At 39.2% G+C, this 19,444-nt stretch overlaps 1 protein-coding gene across 1 annotated transcript in view; it reads left to right on the plus strand.

Moving 5' to 3' along the window:
• Positions 1-19,444, plus strand: part of Fras1 (Fraser extracellular matrix complex subunit 1) — a 448,626-nt gene that overhangs the window by 413,231 nt on the left and 15,951 nt on the right. The window contains exons 62-69 of the mRNA XM_042678144.1: positions 787-974; positions 2,027-2,302; positions 5,106-5,338; positions 7,201-7,361; positions 9,979-10,193; positions 15,455-15,605; positions 17,149-17,256; positions 17,851-18,010. Coding sequence (XP_042534078.1) covers positions 787-974; positions 2,027-2,302; positions 5,106-5,338; positions 7,201-7,361; positions 9,979-10,193; positions 15,455-15,605; positions 17,149-17,256; positions 17,851-18,010 — 1,492 coding nt within the window. The remainder of the gene's footprint in view (positions 1-786; positions 975-2,026; positions 2,303-5,105; positions 5,339-7,200; positions 7,362-9,978; positions 10,194-15,454; positions 15,606-17,148; positions 17,257-17,850; positions 18,011-19,444) is intronic.

A 19,444-nucleotide genomic window follows, 5' to 3' on the forward strand; every position in this document is an offset into this window, starting at 1 on the left:
CAGTGCAGACCTCTTCTAGCACTGGTCCTATGTGTGTGTGCCTGATATTGGCTAGAGAGTTAGAGCCATATCTGCATAAGGACCTCCTCCCCCCTTCAATTATCTTTCCTTTATCTTCTTGTGTTTTGGAATCTGGGAGTAAAAGAGGTCCCAATGAACCCTAGGCTAGATGTTTGTAGGCAAGGGTAAAGTCCCTTACTTATTGCCTGAGATGTTTGTATTTTCAGAAAATTAGTTGACAACAGAGAAAGAGTTTAAAAGCCTTAGAAAGTTAATACCCTTCCCCTCCAGCTATTAAACCTCCGATGCTATTGGTCTTTGTAGAATCTAACCTGGAATCTCACCTTTGAGTTATTGCTTCTCAGGAGATAGACAGCTTGGAGGATATCTGTGTGCACTCACAGCCATACAGGAACTCGTGCATAAGGGTAAAGGAGAAAGAAAAATTAAGAAGAAAAAAAAAACCCTTATACCCAGGATGAAGTGTATTTTGGATCATAGATTTTTATTCCTGCCAGCCAGTGTCAGGCAGGGGCCATTAATCCTCATATGGTGTTGAATAGTAAATCTGCAGTACTGAGCCTCTACAGAAAGTAGAATTTGGTCTATAAAACAGATTCCTCATATGAGGTAGGACCAGGGTGATTAGTAGTCATGGCATTTAAAGAAAACCTCTAAAAAGAAGAGGGTATATTTTAACATGACATCTGAGCAGGGCCAGTGTGCACTTTGTTGAATATGTTTCTGACAAGGCCTCACTCTCTCTTTGTTCTGTCCTTGGTGAAGGTGTGGACCATATCTTTTTTAAAGTGGAGATCCTATCCAATGAAGATCGGGAATGGCACGAATCTTTCTCTCTAGTCCTTGGCCCAGATGACCCAGTGGAAGCAGTTCTTGGGGAGGTGACCACTGCCACAGTGACAATTCTGGACCAAGAAGCAGCAGGAAGTCTCATATTGCCAGCACCACCCATTGTGAGTTGATTGACCCAAAGGATTTGCTGCTGTTATGTCTTAATGCACGATAGATGAGGCCTTGAGAAAAGAGCAAGTCTGCCGTGTTCTTTGCTTTCCTAACTCAGTGGTTCTCAACCAAGAGAATCATGCCCCCTCTCTTCCTGTCCAGAGAACACTTGGAAATGTCTGGGGACAGTTTGGGTAGTCACAAAAATCCACACACTGGATGTATAGGTAGAAGCCAGGAGGCTGCTAATCATACCCTATAGTATACATGACAGCCCCCAACAGCAGAAACAATAATATTTGCCACACCTGTCAATAGGGCCAAGTATGAGATATGCCATCCTGATGCAAAAGTGAGACCAAACCATCATGGTATGTTTGTATGATAAAGTACAGTGGGGCTTATCATGGGACTTGAAAGAGTAAGAAGGTAACATTACCCTATGTTTGCTATCATACATATACTACTGCTCACACAAAATTCAGTGGCTCTCGGTTACCTAGTTTGGGATGAACAGAATGAATGCTCTGATGTTACCCATGAAGACGAAATGCCTGGGGGCTGCTGAGGGAAATTCAGCCCATACCAGTGAAACAGTTACAAGTATAATAAGCACTCCTAATCAGTCTTTTATGTATCAGAAGAGATTATTTGGAAACATATCTCTTACTTTATTATAAAAAGAAAACCACTACCTCTATTTATTCTTAGATTGCAAAATATGCTAGCATATACCACAGATAATTTAGTACAACTTTAAATTAGCAACTGTTATACATGACATAGCTTTGGGTTGAGCGTCTATGAAAAATAAGCGTATTTTCCATATGAGAGGCTCTGACTTAGGAACATAGGACAATAAAACTTTCAAGGCAATCTCCTTTATCACTAAGGATCTGAAGAATCTCCTCAGGATGCCTGTGAAGACCTGTAATAGCTTCTGTTATAGTTTTTAAAAATCCATAGAAAGGAAGAGAACTTGAAGACCTCTGGGGAAGGGAGCCTTAGTTTTGCAACCTTGCTGATATCCGTCCTGGCCTGAACCTTTGCTGCCTTTTTCCAGGTTGTCACACTTGCTGACTATGATCACGTGGAAGAGGTTACCAAGGAAGGAGTCAAGAAAGGCCCCTCTCCAGGTTACCCGCTGGTCTGTGTCACACCCTGTGACCCCCACTTCCCCAGGTACACGGTCATGAAGGAGCGTTGCAGTGAGGCCGGTATCAACCAGAGTTCTGTGCAGTTCAGCTGGGAAGTGGCTTCCCCCACGGATGGCAATGGAGCCCGGTCTCCCTTTGAGACCATCTCGGACAACACACCATTCACCAGTGTCAACCACATGGTAAGGGGTGGGCTGCATCTGACTGTAAAGGGAGAGAACCAGCATCCCTCCTTGTTCCTTGGACTCTGTTAAATTCATTGAAGTCCATACATGGCATTTGAAATTAAATAATAAGCAGGTACACACATAATCATTTAAAATGTACATGTTAGGAAAAGTAATATGGTCTGTTAGAAAGAGAACTAGTCCAGTAGCCAGCCAAGATCTGATCACAAATTCCCATTCTATTTTTATCTACATGATGTTGGTTATTTGATCTTCTGTGTCGCAGTCTCCTTCCTGATCTATAAATATTGTTTCTTCTAATTAGCCATGTTTACAAGGTCACGGAGGAATGTGATCTTTAGTTGAAAAAAATAAGTTCAAGATTCTAGGTAGGTATCATTAATCAATCAGTACTCTCTTTTCACATGTTTTAAATCATTCAGTGTTTGGACATGGGGCAGTTAAATTAGTGGTAACTAATTTTTAAACGGAAGGGTGAAACTGTTTATGAGTGGCCCCATGTTGCAAAGTATTTGGGAAGGTCATGAAAGATCATTGTTGCTCTCAAAACCTGGAGACCAGACCCAGGCCCCATTTGTCATCAGAGACGGTGAACAGAGATGTTTACTCAGCCTTAGAAACAAGTGCACAACATGACTGCCAGTCATTCACCAATGAAATTCTCTTCCAAAAGCAATGAGAATGTAGTTGAGATGCAGGTTCAGCATAGAATCTGGCACTTAGTAAATGTTTGGTGATGTTTGAGTGAAATTACTTTGCTGAGTTATTCTGGGGAATCAGAGAGTTCATTCAGACAGACTTTTCCTATTTACCTATTCAATCCACAGTTGATTCCCACTGTAATAAGCTGGAGGGGATAAGAGCAAGAAGGAAGCTGCTAGCCAGGGAGGGGCATTATGACAGAATAGATTGCACAGGTTCATTGTTTGTGCATAGCTTACAAAAGCAAGAATCAATTCTTTGGGGATATAACGTAGATCAAATTGAAATCATCTTCTGTATTATTAAAAAGCTAAAAATCACAAGACTTAATAACTTACTGTTTTCTAAGTATCTACTTCTGCGTTCAACAAAACTATATTCATATTTTTGAACCAAAGATATATTTTTTACAGGTTCTAAATTCATGACTATCTGTTTAGTTCTTTAGAGATAAGATGTATAAATTATGGACTAATATCTGTTATTCCAGTTTCCTTGCTTCAAAAAACATTTTTGTCAGTCATGGGGCTTGAACTCAGGACCTGGGCGATGTCCCTAATCTCTTTTGCTCAAGGCTAGCACTCTACCACTTTGAGCCATAGCACTCATTTTTTATGGTGGTTAGTTAGAGATAAGAGTCTCACAGCCTTTCTTGCTGGGGCTGCCTACAAGCTACAATCCTCATATCTCAACCTCCTGAGTAGTTAAAATTATAGATATGAGCCACCCACCCCCGGCACTTCCTTTGCTTTATCTTAATGTATTTTGTTATTTATTTAATACCCTTAATTTATGAATTTTTCTGTTATATCTCAATCTCTTCTGGACTAAGTCCATATGTTAATAAATAAATAAGGAAGTGACAGCTAATTTAGGGAATTTAATTGAAAAATCTTAATTTTTAATGAACTTCAGTGAAAACTATTTTCATAGAAAAATTTATACATATGTATGATTACTTTGTGGGAGGTCTAAAGCAGACAGAACTGCTAATTAATTTTTCTTGTTCTGTACTTCCCTGTATTTATGCCACCATCCCCTAAAGGGTCCGGGTGATCTAAGTCACCCCTCATAAGCTGAGTAAAATCCTCCTATTGCTTCTATGTGTTTGGAAATGTGAAGCACTCTGTAGATAGACCTTCAATAATCAGGACGTGTCAGAAGCCAAGTTCTCAGCCTCAAGTCTGCATGCCGTGACCTGTGACCCTGGTAGTGAGAAGGAGCAGCAGGAAAGAAAGAGAAATAAGGACTCCTGTGGAAGAAGCATCTCTTCTTTCCATCCAGAGACCCCTGCTCACTGCCTGACACGCATAGAAGCCAATACCATGGCTCTGGATTTCGCATAAGGAAAAAGTTTTATTTACTACAGCTCACCAGCCAAGAGGTCAGGAGCTAAATAAAAGCTTCAATCTTTCCCCTGATCCATTGGAACAAGGAGGATTTATAGAAAGGGAGAAGAAAAAAGCTACTTGGTCAAATGATAAGAAATATGCACGTTAGTTTGGGGGATTTTAACTTCATGACATCATTAACAGCACAGCACAGCTTCTTCTGCTCCCATCTATTCTCAAAGAGCTAATTCCAAGCCAAAAGAATCACTAGTGAAAGGCTTGGAGACAATTTAGGTCAAGGGATTGTGCCTAGGTATGTCCAGACCTTACTTGATTTACCATGTTGTCAACGACAGTGGCTTGGAAGGCCAAGCAGTCTTGCTGGAATGTATGGAAAAACAGTTGGGTCATCTGTTGAGCCTCACTCACATAAAGAGGACAACACAGTTAATAGCAATCAGTCTTCTCTAAGCTCTTGTTCCATGTCTACTCAGTCATTTTCTGTCTTTCTCCCATATGGTGAGTAATTATTGCCCTGCCCCTGGTGCCTAGTTCATGGTAGAAGGTCAGTGATTACTTGATGAATGAATGAGTGAAAAGGTAGATCAGTGGGTGTGTAGGTGGGTGAGTAGATGGATGGATGATGGATGTCCTTCACCGGTTATTTTGTGCCAGTGGCTTACTGTGTCATATCATTTATCATATAGAGTGTAAGGGTCTGTTTATTTGGTACGTAAGTCTGAAGACCTTTATTCTTTCCATAGGTTCTAGACAGCATTTACTTCAGTCGGAGGTTCCATGTACGTTGTGTGGCCAAGGCTGTGGACAAAGTGGGCCATGCAGGGACCCCTTTACGGAGCAACATTGTCACTATTGGAACAGACAGTGCTATCTGCCACACCCCAGTGGTGGCTGGGACAGCTAGAGGCTTCCAGGCCCAGTCCTTCATCGCAACCTTGAAATACCTGGATGTCAAACACAAGGAGCATCCAAACAGGTCAGGCAGGTGAACCACCATGCATGAGTGAACCTCTCGTGGTTCTTGTTTTCCATGGGGGGACAGATCTGTAGTTGCAATTAATACTTCTGAAAAATAATTTCTTCTGAGATTCATAAAGTTCTGGCCCCTTGCCTATTTTTCTTAGCCCTGTTTCTTCCTCGGTATTTTTGCCTGCCAATATTCCCACTGAGAATCACATCTGATTTCCAAATAACTTTACAGTTGCATATTTCAACTCTCCCCCACTTTTGATCACCTGCGGTAGTTAAGTCCTCTTGTCCTACAATACCTAAGTCATAGTATTTCTTCTAAGAGTATTTGCATCATCCCTGATTTAATTTAGAAGCTCCTCTGACCTCCATCTATGCCTTTTTCAGAACACTGGCATCATTCATTCTCTCTATCCACATGGGAGTGGTAAACCCTTAAAGGAAGAGACCATGGTTATTTATTTTCCATCTCTTTTTCCCAGATCAGTGCTTCTAGGCCCCTAAGAAGCATTTGCTGAATATCTGCAAAACTAATGAGTAATAAACTATAAGTTTATTTTTTCTTGTGCCACCACAATTTTCTTGAGATGGATATTTAATTTGCGCACAACAAAAGAGAATGATTGTATGTCATACATATTTATAGAGTATAAAATAAAATAGTCTAATTTTAAAATCAGAGAAAATGGTTCCTTTGCATGAGAAACAAAAACAGGGTAGTTGTGGGTATAGTTCAGTGCTTATCACACACAAGGTCCTAGATCTGATTCCCATCACTGCAAAAAACAGAGTTGCTTGTGGTTCCAAAACATATGCCAATCCCTCTTCTTTTCAAGCAGAATAAAAGTCACTTTATTTAAAGAACAATAACAAGTACCATGGTACTACTGACCCCTTTCTAGGAAAGATTTGGATACCTCTTAAAACTTGTCTCTTTACTTAGGGTTGTGAGCTATATACAGAACACACCCTCAATAAACATGGCAAAAATGTAAACGTATGCAAGGAAAACAAGTACAACTCATGAGTGCAACTGTTTTTCTTCAGTATTTATTAAGTTCATATTTCATTTAGAATTGTATACAGTGTGCACTGAAGAAACGAAAGAAATGAAGGAAATGGTCCTTGTCCTCATAGTGGGGAAGCAAGGTAGGCAGTCTCAGAACATACAAGAAATAGCAGCCAATATAAATAAGTTACAGACTTCCTGGTACAAAGGCTTCCCTGCTGCTGAGGAGTGCAGACCAGGGAGTATGCTCTGACACAGGCTAGCAAGGGCTGGCTGCAGGTGATGAAGGTACTTTTAAAGGGAGAGGGGAGAGAGGTGGCTATTTTTATTTTGGAAGAGACAGTTGGAGCAGTGGATATTGCAATTTCTAAGACATGTGGCTGGGTGGGGAGATTAGCCTTAAAGTTCAAAGTTGCAATGATTTTTTTTTAACCCAAACAAATACTTAAATACTAGAACCAGATGTCAATCTTATCAACCTTCACAAATATTCCTTGAGATAAAACAGGATCAAGTACCTGCATTAGGAGCTCAGCCTTGGCTTTTGAGGATACAACATTTCCATTTAGCAAAACAAAGATTTAGACTAATTTGTGGTGATGATGGTATCTTTCCTTGTACAGAAAAGAAAAAAAAATCTGTGATTCCTGATCCCTCTCAGTCTTGAGTCTCTCTCAGGAAGACAAAATACCTGTGCATGGATTTCCACACCTTCATGTTCAAATAGAATTCCCGCATGGAAGCTTGTGGGAAAGGGATTGCTAAATACGTTGTTGAAAACAATGTTGTGATGAAAAAGGAATGCCCATGTTGACTGTTGATGGCATAAGCTAAACCCTTATTTCTACCCTCTCTCTTAGAATCCACATTTCAGTGCAAATCCCACACCAAGATGGAATGCTGCCTTTGATCTCTACCATGCCACTGCACAACCTGCATTTCCTATTGTCAGAGTCCATCTACAGACACCAACATGTCTGCTCCAATTTAGTCACCAGCCATGACCTGAGAGGCATCTCAGGTAAGAGGTGACTTTGATAATGATTTCCCATGCCAAATCCTTGGAGCTCAGTGGGAAGAACTCTGGTGTGTGTGTGTGTGTGTGTGTGTGTGTGTGTGTGTGTGTGTGTGTGTGTGTGTGTGTGTGTGTGTGTGTGTGTGTGTGTGTGTGTGTGTGTGTGTGTGTGTGTGTGTGTGTGTGTGTGTGTGTGACTGTTTTCCAGCCTTCAGAATATTCCTATTCATTTTCTTCTCAGCTTCATCCAAGTTTGGAAGCTCAGACAATGAAATAAAAGAAAATTAAGGACTTTATAATCACACTGACTTAGATTCAGATCTGCATTTCACTTTTACACAACTGAATCAAATAGCTCGACATTTCTAAGCCACTTTTTTCTGTAACATGAAGATAACTAGTGCAACCAAATTACCACCATGGTGGATCTTAGTTCCTTCTTTACTCTAGAGAGAGATGTTTGGATTTGTACTCCAAAGTCCTAGGACAATATTATCTTTAGAAAGGTGAAGTTCAAAGTTTTCGATGTTTAAGGATAGCGTCTCTGGAAGCAGGGGCTGAGAGAAAATTGAGGTATAAGATTTATTTTTATTGATCAGCATTTATTAAAGGGAAGGAAGTAGAACCGGACAGACAGAGTAGGGAAACTTCAGATCCATAAAGCAAGAATCTGTAGAGATATTTGTCCTACTTTCTGCCCAAATGTCCAAGCATTTATAGCCCACTTTCTTCAGCCACTGGATTTGAGCTACCCCAGAGAGGGTACAACATTGGATTGAGCCACTCTGCAGCCAATAAAAAGAAAGGAGCTGACAACATCTCTATGTTCACCACAACAGACATTTTACTTTACAAAAGAAACCTGTCCATTTCCATTTACAAGAGCAAGTGCACATGACATTCATATTTCCTCTTCTCACGGCTAATGAATCATTTAACAGACAGAAATGTGTTCATATGCTCTTTCATATTCATTAAGCATCATTTCTGGTTGTGATGGTCTTCCTATAGCAGGATTCGTTGCATGTAAATTATTCTTAAAGCGTTGAACCACAAATGAAAATTTAATTGGTCCAAATATATAGTTACTAGAAGAAATGTGCTTAAAGACTGGATCATTGCACCTGTTCCTACCTGAAAACAATTAAATGCATTGCAGGTCAATTGAATACCTAGTCTTTGTGGGACAAAGGGTGGTTGCTGCTGTCAGGCATTCAAGAAAATACATCAATATTTCTTTCTCTCCTTCTTCCTCTCTCTCTCCCTCTCATTCTCCCTCTCTCTTTCTCCCCTTGTTGACACGAATGTGTGCATGAGTACTTCCCTTGCATGCGTAAGTGCTATTCCCAATTCTGTTTGTCCCTGAGGCACCTCAGCTGGTGCTGTGTATCCTGAACTGAGTCAGTTGACTGAGAGAGTCTTCTTTATAAGTCGCTGAAGCAAGACCTTGGTGGCCTTTGGCTAGAGAGCTCCTAACACTCTAAATTGAGTTAATGTGGAAAATAATTACTGTCTGTCACAGTCACTAATATAAAAACTACTATTTACTTCTCTGTATACATATGCTTTTTCCCTCTGTGTATTTTGGAAAACCAGAAAGATTTAATGGCAGGATTATTTGGTTGTAGGATTAGATTGTAGGGACTATATAGTCCATTCTAGCCTCAAACTCAAGATCTTCTTATCTCTGTTTCATATACCATCATGCCCAGCACTACATTAACTCATTCAGATACTATTATCACTTTTAGTACAATGAAACTTTACCCAAATATTCTAAAATTGCATCAGTATTCAGCTGTGCACTACTTAAAGGTCTCTTTTAATTTACAACAGTTCACTTGATTGGTAGCATTTTATCCAATACTTTTAGCCTGTAGCAAGTCAAGTTTATTCAAGGATCATTAGTGAGCTATTTACTCATTAAAATTTTTGTTTTCTATAGGACTGTGCAGAGAAGGGAGAGGAGGGAGTCAGGTATTGGTTAGTTGGCATTCCATAAAAGTAATTTTTAATTGGTCTTAAAAAATAATTTCATGCCTGTCCTAGCTACTCAGGAGGCTGGGATCTGAGAATCACAGTTCAGAGGCTGCTTGGGCAGGACAGTCTGTGAGACTCTCATCTCCAGTTAACCACCAGAAAACCAGAAGTGGAACTATGGCTCAAAGTGGTAGAGCCCTAGCCTTGAGCAAAAACACCCAGGGACTGCACCACAGGATCTTTGAAAAAAAAATTATCAATGAGTAATCCTTTAGTAAACCCATTTCATCAAACCGATTGACTGGTTATAAAGCATAAAGCACAGAAGTGTGCTTGCCAGATGTCCAGGCAGGACTACAATTGGATTTTGAATTCTGTCTTCTTTATTCATGGTACTTTTTGTTCTCCTCTTCTTCTTGGTATTTGTGTCCCTGGAGTCATCTATTTAACACATAGCAACAGGAAAATCTACTCTTCACAAATTCTTCTTGTGTTCTCACTGTGAACTGGGAGCCCTGGTTGCTCCATGGATAGTCAAATAAACAGATTTCTTTCATTGTCAAAAATATGGGTCCCCTCTCCTACCCAACTCCTAGACATCCACAGACTGAATTAGCATTCCTTGTTCTTTCCCACCTGAAAGAGGCAGGGTTCCTGGATGATGTGGTCTATGACAACACTGCCCTGGGCCCTGGATATGACCGCCCCTTCCAGTTTGACCCCAGTGTGCGAGAGCCAAAGACCATCCAGCTCTACAAACACCTGAACCTGAAGAGCTGCGTTTGGACCTTCGACGCGTATTATGATATGACAGAGCTGATTGATGTCTGCGGAGGCTCTGTAACTGCAGACTTCCAGGTGAGGGCTCTGCGGGCTCATCTGGGGTTCATCTGAGGGCTCTGTGCGTAAGTGCTATTCCCAGCTCTGTTCCTGAGGCATCTCAGCAGGTGCTGTGTATCCAGAACTGAGTCAGCTGACTAAGAGAGTCTTCTTTAAAGTCGCTAAGCAAGACCTTGGTAGCCTTTGGCTTGAGAGCACCTAACATTCTCTGAATCGAGTTAATGTGGAAAATAGTCTGTCACAGTCATTTATATAAAAGCTACTACTTATTTCTCTGCATATATATGTATGTGTGTGTGTTTCCCTCTGTGGATTTTGGAAAGACAAAGGTTTAATGGTAGGATTATTTGGTTGTAGGATTATAATAATAACCTGCTGATAAATGTACAGTAGATATATTCTCTTCCTCAGTTGGGGAAATGAACTGAAATGGCAGGTGGTAAGACTTTGTCTTTCCAAGGACAAGAGTACTGTTGTCTCAAGTACTGAGGAAAAATAATTGCTTAAAATATTTTTATTTAATACACAAACAAGCAATACCTAGAAGGTACACATGTGCACATATGCATATGTGTATTATTCTGTATTATAATAGTAATACAATATTGTAAACTATAGCATATAATATACAATAGAATTATACACACGTGCATATATACATGTGTAGATTAATATGTATATATACATATGTATGTTCATTTATATGCATGCATGTACACACATACATATACAAGTGTATATATCCATGAATATATACATGTGTGTGCCACACACATTAGAAATGGTAACAGAACATTTTATAGAACATTTTATAGAAAGATTTATAGAAGGGGGGTTACACTGATGGGCTAATGAGACTGAACTCATCTGCCCTCATGGAGAAATTAATTCTAAAATAAGTCCATCCCATTTTTGAACATTCTATCAAAATTTTAGACATCTTTTCTTCATTTTAAATCAAGTTTAATTTTACTGAAGCAGAAAACTTGTAGAAAGACTTAATCATTTTGGTTAAAGTTTGTTGTTTGCTTTGTGTGACTCTAGTCTATTGCTTCTTATTTTGTATGCACTACTGCCCTCTACTGAATTGAATCTTAAGGCTGCCATGGGGCTTGTTAGGTTTTTATAGTTACATATCCTACAGTCAGTAGAAAGTGCAAAACTGTCTTCTCAAATTGGTGGTCTCTCTTCATGCTTTTTTGTTCATTGTTTTTTCTGATTAGCATATGCTCACAAATCCAAAATATCCAAACCAAGTATTTTCTAAAAACGTAGATGTTTTATTTTTACAATTTTTATCTTCACAATTTTATACAGAGGAAAACTTCATTATTTCATTTCTATACATTTATGATGTATCCAATCAATCTTACCTCCTCTAGCAGATTCTCTACTTCCCTTGTCCCCTCCTCAAAATAATTTCTTTTTTATGTATTTTTCAATTTTTTTATTGTCAAGGTGATGCACAGAGGGGTTACAGTTACATAAGTAAAGTAATATGTACATTTCTTATCAAACTTGCTAACCCTTCCCTCATTTTTTTCTCCCACTTTCCCTTCCCTCTATCCCCCCCTCCGAATTGTACAGATTATTTCCAGCATAATGTCTTGTGAATAGTGCTGTTGTATTGGTTCTCCTCTTGTCCTTTGTCTCACCATTCTGTTATTCCCCTTCCCTTCCCTAATTCAGATAAACGTAGATACAATACCAGGGTACCAAAATCAAATACAGTGACAATACAGGATATACCATAGGGGGAAGAACATACAAAAGATACAAGAAATCAGATAGTACATTAAAAACAACAACAACAAAGAAAAACCTCTTCTGTCCATGCCTTGGCGCTCATATCGCATAACATCATCCTATATGGTCATATGTACATAGCTATTGAGCTATTCTGCTTATCTGCTAAGATTTTCCTAGACGTATACTATTTATTGCAAATAAGAGAAACCATGGGACCTATGTTTCTTTGGGTCTGGCTTACTTCACTTAATATGATTTTTTTTCCAACCAAAAACAATCCTTAGCAGAAAGAATAGTGCTGGAGGAATAGCAATACCAAACTTCAAACTCTATTGTAAAGCCATAGTAATCAAAACAGCTTGTTACTGGCACAAGCATAGACCTGAGGACCAATAGAATAGAACTGAAGACCCAGAGATGAACCTGTAGACCTATAGCCACCTAATCTTTGATAAGGGAGCCAAAAAAAAATAGGATGAAAGAAAGATAGCCTCTATAGAAAATGTGCTGGCAAAATTGGTTAAACACCTATAGAAAACTAAAGTTAGGTCCTTATATATCATCCTGCACCAGAATCAACTCCAAATGGATCAGAGACCTCAAAGTAAAAGAAGACATCCTAAAAAATACATTTAAAGCAAAGAAAAAAGCATTACAGAAAGGAATAGGAGAAACTCTAGGGCCCCTTGGCACAGGCCAAAGTTTTCTTAATAAAGACCCTTAAACACAACAAATCAAAGAAAGGATGGACAAATGGGATTGCATGAAACTTCTGCATGGCAAAGGACATAGCTAGCAAGATCAATAGAAAGCCCACAGATTGGGAGAAGATTTTCACTAGCCATATAACAGACAAAGGCCTCATATCTAAAATGTACTTAGAACTCAAAAAATTAAATCTCCAACAACAAATCTTCAAAGAAACAACTGCCCAATAAATAAGTGGACTAAAGACTTAGAGAAAGACTTCTCTGAGGAGGAAATAAGAATGGCCAATAGACAAATGAAGAAATGCTCAACTTCTCTGGCCGTAAAAGAAATGCAAATCAAAACAACATTGAGATTCCACCTCACCCCAGTTAGAATGGCTATAATCAAGAACTCTAACAACAACAGATGCTGGAGGGGATGTGGCCAAAAGGGAACCCTACTGCATTGTTGGTGGGAGTGTAAACTTGTTCAACCACTGTGGAAAGCAGTATGGACGTTCCTTAAATGTACTTATTACCTTACTTATGTAGCTGTAAACTTTCTCTACATCACCTTGACAAAAAAAAAATAAAAAGAGTAAACATAGAACTCCCTATGACCCAGCAATCCCACTTTGGGGCATTTACCCAAATGACCACAAACAAGACCGTACTAAAGCTACCAGCACAACTATGTTTATCGCAGCATTATTCACCATAGGTAAGATATGGAATCAACCCAGATGCCCCTCAGTAGATGAATGGATCAAGAAAATGTGATCTCTCTCTCTCTCTCTCTCTCTCTCTCTCTCTCTCTGTGTGTGTGTGTGTGTGTGTGTGTGTGTGTGTGTGTGTATATATATATATACATACATATATATATACATACATATATATACGTATATATAAATGGAATTCTATGCTTCCATCCATTTGTAAGGAAATGGAAAGACCCAAAACAATTTCAGTAGCCTTCATTGCATTGTACTTCTAAAATCAAAACAGAAAAAATACATACACTGTAGTATTTCATTGTTTTCTATTTCTTTAAAAGTTACTGAGATTAATGCCACATACTGTGATTCAAGCCTGTATGTTAGCTACTTGAGAGGCAGAGATCAGGGGATGCAATTCCAGTCTAGCCACGGGGGAGTATGAGTTTTCTTTCTCAACCAATGGCTGTGTGTCATGGCACCCCTGTCATCCCAAGCAATGGGAAAGCATAATGACTGATGTAGTGGCTTGTCATTGTAGAAATGTGAGGAAATACCAATTGGGGGATCACAGTTCATTATGGCCCTGGGCATGAAGGCAGACCTTATCTCAAATTTAACCAATGTAAAAAGGGGCTGATAAAGTGGCCTTTATTTTCAAATCTTATATCATCATCATCAAGGTTACTAATATGTCATAGAAAAATATCAACCCTAGAACTGAACTCTAATTCATTTCTTTCTCTATTAAATTAACTAACTTAGCTTTTTGGTTATAAAAGAAATTTATGGAGGATGGTGTAACCCCTGTTTTCACTGTATTTGATTCCGGTGCCCTGCATCTTGTATATACGTTTATCTAATTTGGGGAGGGGAAGGGAAATAACAAAATGCTGAAACAAGGATTGTAATAATGAGATGTACAAGACATTATGTTGAAAACAAACATTACACCTTCGGAGATGGAGAGGGAAGGGATGGTAGGGGAAAAACAAAGGAAGGAGTAACAATGCTGGATAGGAAATGTACTCATTCCCTTACTCATGTAACTGTTACCCCTCTGTACAGTAGCTTTACAACAAAATATATATAAAAAAAGAAATTTATGAAGGGAAAGATAATAAAGCATTTTAAAAATGAATAGGCCAGCTTCCGCACTCACACACCCAGCCTTACCATGGAAGCTTTGCTAGAATTTTGTTGTCTTCCCATCCAGATTTTGTTCATTGCATGGTAAAAATGTGATTGGTTCAAATCAATAGCAATAACAGGAAGGCCCTTAGAAAGTAGCCTTACCTTGGAAGTGCGATGTGCTTCCTTTTCAAAATTGTTTCCAAAGCATTGTACAGGCCAGGAAATTGCCCACATCTATACCGCTCTGAGCTGTCTGTTAGTGATTTCCAAAGCCAGTGGCCTTTGTTCCTGGAGCAAGAGGGCAGAGTGTTCACTGAAGCCGCCCAGTTATGAAAGTTCCTCTGTGTGGTCCAGCTTAGATGTCTTCCCCATTACAGGTGATCAGCCTTTTCTACAGGTTACTGACAAACCATTGGCAGAGGGCAGATAGACTGAATGATGGGACCCAGTGTCACCAGGTTGATCCATTGGGAGTAACTGTGATACTTTACATTTCAACTCAGGCTTCTAGCAACTGAAGAGTAGAAGTAAAGCTAATTCTCGCATACACATAATGTTCAAGTGTCTTCTCAGAAAAGCCTTTGCAGATCACTGTATGTACTCATTACTTTACTCATGTAACTGTAACCCCTCTGTACAGTATCTTTACAATAAATGAAATTTAAAAAAGAAATATCCTGACCACTTTCTACCTTCTTGCTTTATCTTTTAAAAAGCAAAGCATAAGCTGGTGCTGATGGCTCATGCCTGTAAGTCCAGCTGCTCTGTATAAACCTTGAGTGAAAAAAAAACTAATGGATAGTGCCTAGGCAGAGTTCAAGCCCCAGTATTGGCACCAAAGATATTACTAATAATAAGAATAAAGTGTATGTATGACTCTTGATCCACCATTATCTCATGATTAATAGGTGAGTGAATGGTAAGAGTTTGAGCATGTGCCCTTTCATTCCAGGGAAGGAATAAACCTGTTTCTTGCACACTGTTTTCTTGGCAGGTGAGGGATTCTGCTCAGTCCTTCTTGACAGTGCATGTGCCTCTGTACGTGTCCTATATCTATGTGACGGCCCCCAGGGGCTGGGCCTCCTTAGAGCATCACACTGAGATGGAATTCTCCTTCTTCTATGATACAGTTCTCTGGAGAACAGGTATGCACAGACATCTTAACTATTCCTACCCCACCCGCAGTCAAAACTAAATACATATGTAGAGACTTGTAACAGCAGCTGCATTCCTGTTGTCTTATAGAAGAGGAGGGGAGGGCCTGTTGGGTCTGAGAGAGGTGCAGATCTATTGTTCTTTGTAGAGAACGAGGTCTACAGGTTCATGCTTGAGAAATGAGAACCAAGGGCAAAGAATGGTCGCAGATTGCCCAGTAGGGATTCAGGGAGTTTGTGTTCTTTGGAAGTATAACCAAGCTCCTTTTTTTCCCTAGTTAAAAGATGGTATGGCCCATCTTGTTTAAAAAAAAAAAAGATTTTCAAATAAGACACACGAGAAAAATATGATTAAAAAAAAACACTTAGGTGGGTTGTGTCAATTAGTCTATTTCATTCCTTTGATATAGTTATCGCTTTTGTTGATTCTCAAACGTTGAGATTTTTTTAATGATGCTAAATTGTTAAGATGGTCTTCCCAGAGTCTGTGTGACTGACCTACTGGAGGAGCCCCAGATGGTTCTCTTGAGACCTGTCCTCTGCTGGAAATACATACTTCACTCCTGCTTACTAATAGTACCCACCCTATCCCACTACTGCCACAGAAATGCTCCTTGAAATTCCTTTGCTCATTCTTCTGCTCACTCTAAAGGAACTTGCTTTGTTTTTCTTTCTTTCTTTTGGTCTTTTTGTTTGTTTGTTTTTCTCGTTTTCTAGTGTCCTGAACTTCAACTTGACCCTGAATCCTCTTAATTTCCCCTTCTTCCTCTCTGGGGGCCATACACTGTATCTGAGGCAGAGATACTATAAAGAGCTTTAAGACCTTTAGTTTAGTAATTGAAAATATCTTCTTCCTTCTAGTCAATGACTTGTATTCTACATCTGTGCTTTATATTTCTCATGGGAAAATATTCAACTTTAAGCATTCCCTTGTAGCTTATATAATAGTTCCTCCATTTTTGTTTTTATTTTAACTTACTTTTCTCCTCTCTTGCTTACACTTTGTTGTTGGTCATTCTGAACCCATGGATGACAGCAATTACCTTTATTAAAGGCCCAGCTTACTCATATCTTGCCTATACAGGCAAACTTTTACAACATTCCCTTTAATTCTCCATGGGTTTGAATGCTAAATGTAGCCTTCAGGACTTAGTACTCTATGAAGGATACAAAAATACAGCATGAAGCAGATGCACTGTAACCACATCTTGGTGCAAAGATTGATAATTGAAACTTTAGATCCATTCTTTTATGAGCTATGGACCTACACTGGAACCAAGTGGTACCTACTTGTTTTAAGAGTCTATTCAGAAACTATGGATCTGTAAAAGTAAAGACCAGTGGAATGAGCTGTTATATGACTCTAGTTGGTAACTATCTTAGAGAGTCTGTTCATTAGATATATACATTTCCTTTTACGTCACATTCAAATAAATGTACAGCTGCACTTAATGATGTCCCTGAGATAAATTCTGTATATAGAAGTTTTCTCCATGCTCTAACCTGGGTGTTTTATATATGGTCGTGTGTCCAGGAATCCAGACAGACAGTGTGCTCTCTGCAAGACTCCAGATAATAAGGATCTATATTCGGGAAGATGGTCGTCTTGTTATTGAATTCAAAACCCATGCCAAATTCCGAGGTAATATCAATGTGGGCTTCCTGCCCCCCAACATTTTGTGAAGAAACATTTTAAACATAAAGAAAATTTGAATAAAATGTCATTTGCATTTATCTTTAATGTTTTGTTATATTTATTTTATACTTATTTATGTACAATGGAAGCAAGTTCTTCATAAGTCAGTTGTTCTATCTCTTTATTGTTTTATTCATCTAGAATAAGCCATCTGCTTTATTTGTTCATGAGTTTTTCTGGTTTGTTTGGTTGGTTGGTTGTTTTTGTGTGTGTGTGTGTGCCAATCCTAGGGCTTAAACTCAGGGCTTAGGAACTGCCTCTGAGCTTTTGTGCTCAAAGCTAGTGTTCTACCAGTTTGAGCCACAGCTCCATATCCAGCCTTTTGGTGGTTAATTGGAGATAAGTATCTTACAGATTTTCCTGCCAGGGCTGGCCTTGAACCATGGTCCTTAGATCTCAGCCTCCTGAGTAGCTAGGGTTTACAGTGTGAGCCACTGGCTCCTGGCTATCACTGAAGTTTTAAAGAGTAGAGGTTTGTGAAGGAGTTTTACCACAAGTATAACAAACTCACAAGTAAGTGTGTGTTCTCCCCTGAAACAGGACAGTTCGTGATGGAGCACCACACTCTCCCAGATGTGAAATCTTTCATATTGACTCCAGACCACCTAGGAGGAATTGAATTTGATCTCCAGCTCCTGTGGAGTGCTCAGACATTTGATTCTCCCTATCAACTGTGGAGAGCCACAAGCTCTTATAATAGGTAAATATATTTCCTGTTGTATGATATATGAAAAGTTTGTTTATTTTAAGGGCTGAGAATAGAGAACTTTGCTATGAAGCTAGATTTTCATTTTGAAAGGAACAGAGATATAGGGGAAAAGTAGACTTTTAGCAAAATAGAGAGAGAAACACAAATATAGCCCAAATCAACATCTGGTATGTAAAGCAGGAAGGAAGCATATTCATTGTACTGAAAGTCTAGAACTTAGGAATATGGACACGCACCCACAAGGGAAACTGAGGAACGTTTTCAACTAAAATCTTAGTATAAAAAAAACAAGTTTTGTTGCAGTTAACACAACTTAGTACGAAATCTGGAACTGTTGTTTTTTATGTCCAGGCACCACCCCCTGATGATAGACCAGTGGTCAACAAATAAATAATAAGACTTTTCCTCTCCCACACTCAGTATATAGGTAGAATAAGAAGTGGGGAGATACAGCAAAACATCTCACTTTTAAAGGGAAAATAGAAAAGAGGGAAGGAAGGAAGGAAGGAAGGGAGGGAGGGAGGGAGGGAGGGAGGGAGGGAGGGAGGGAGGGAGGGAGAGAGGAATTTTTTAAATGACTTTTTATGTTTTTCTTGTAAAAACACTGTACATAGGGGTTATAGTTACATGAGTAAGATAATGAGTCTATTTCCTATTGAGCATTGTTACCTCCTTTGTTTTTCCCCTACTATCCCTTCCCTCCCCACCTCCTCAACTTCTCCCTCCCCCACCCCCAAAGTTGTAAAGTTTGTTTTCAACATAGTGTCTTGCCCATCTCATTGTTACAATGGGTCAACCTGTATCCTTGTTTAAGCATTTTGTTATTTCCCTTCCCCTCCCCAAATTATAAAAATGTATATACAAGATGCAGGGCACCAACATCAAATACAGTGAAAACAGGGGTTATACTGTGGGGGAAGAACATACAAAAGAAACAAAAAAAATCACATAGTACATTATAAATACATTAAAAAAACAATAGCAAGAAAGAAAAAAAAACTTGTGTCCCTATCTTGGGGTTCATTTTGCTTAGTGTCATCTTTTCACATAGCTTTTGACCTTTTTTGCTTGTCCTAGACATATACTACATATTGCAAATAAGGAAAACCATAGATGACTTTCTTAATTACTTCAGGGACTGTGCTTCCTAGAACTTCATGAGACGATTCATATACTTTGTCCCATTTATAGGCAGAGTAACTGTCCTCCTTTAAGTTGTCTGTTGGCTCTTCATTGTGTCCCAGATGAAGCGTACACCATTGTGTAGCACACAAAGCTCAGCCCTCTTCTTATCCTTATCAGTCTTTTAATTACATTTAGTATCCCACCAGTTCCTAAAACCACCAGCCCCTCTGTATTTCTATCCCTTGCCATTCCCCTCTGTCCTCTCACTCTCTGCCCTCCTGCAAAACTCTTAATACCTGT

Source organism: Dipodomys spectabilis, unplaced genomic scaffold (assembly GCF_019054845.1).
Source record: "Dipodomys spectabilis isolate Male_0828 unplaced genomic scaffold, ASM1905484v1 ptg000043l, whole genome shotgun sequence".
Lineage (NCBI taxonomy): Eukaryota > Metazoa > Chordata > Mammalia > Rodentia > Heteromyidae > Dipodomys > Dipodomys spectabilis.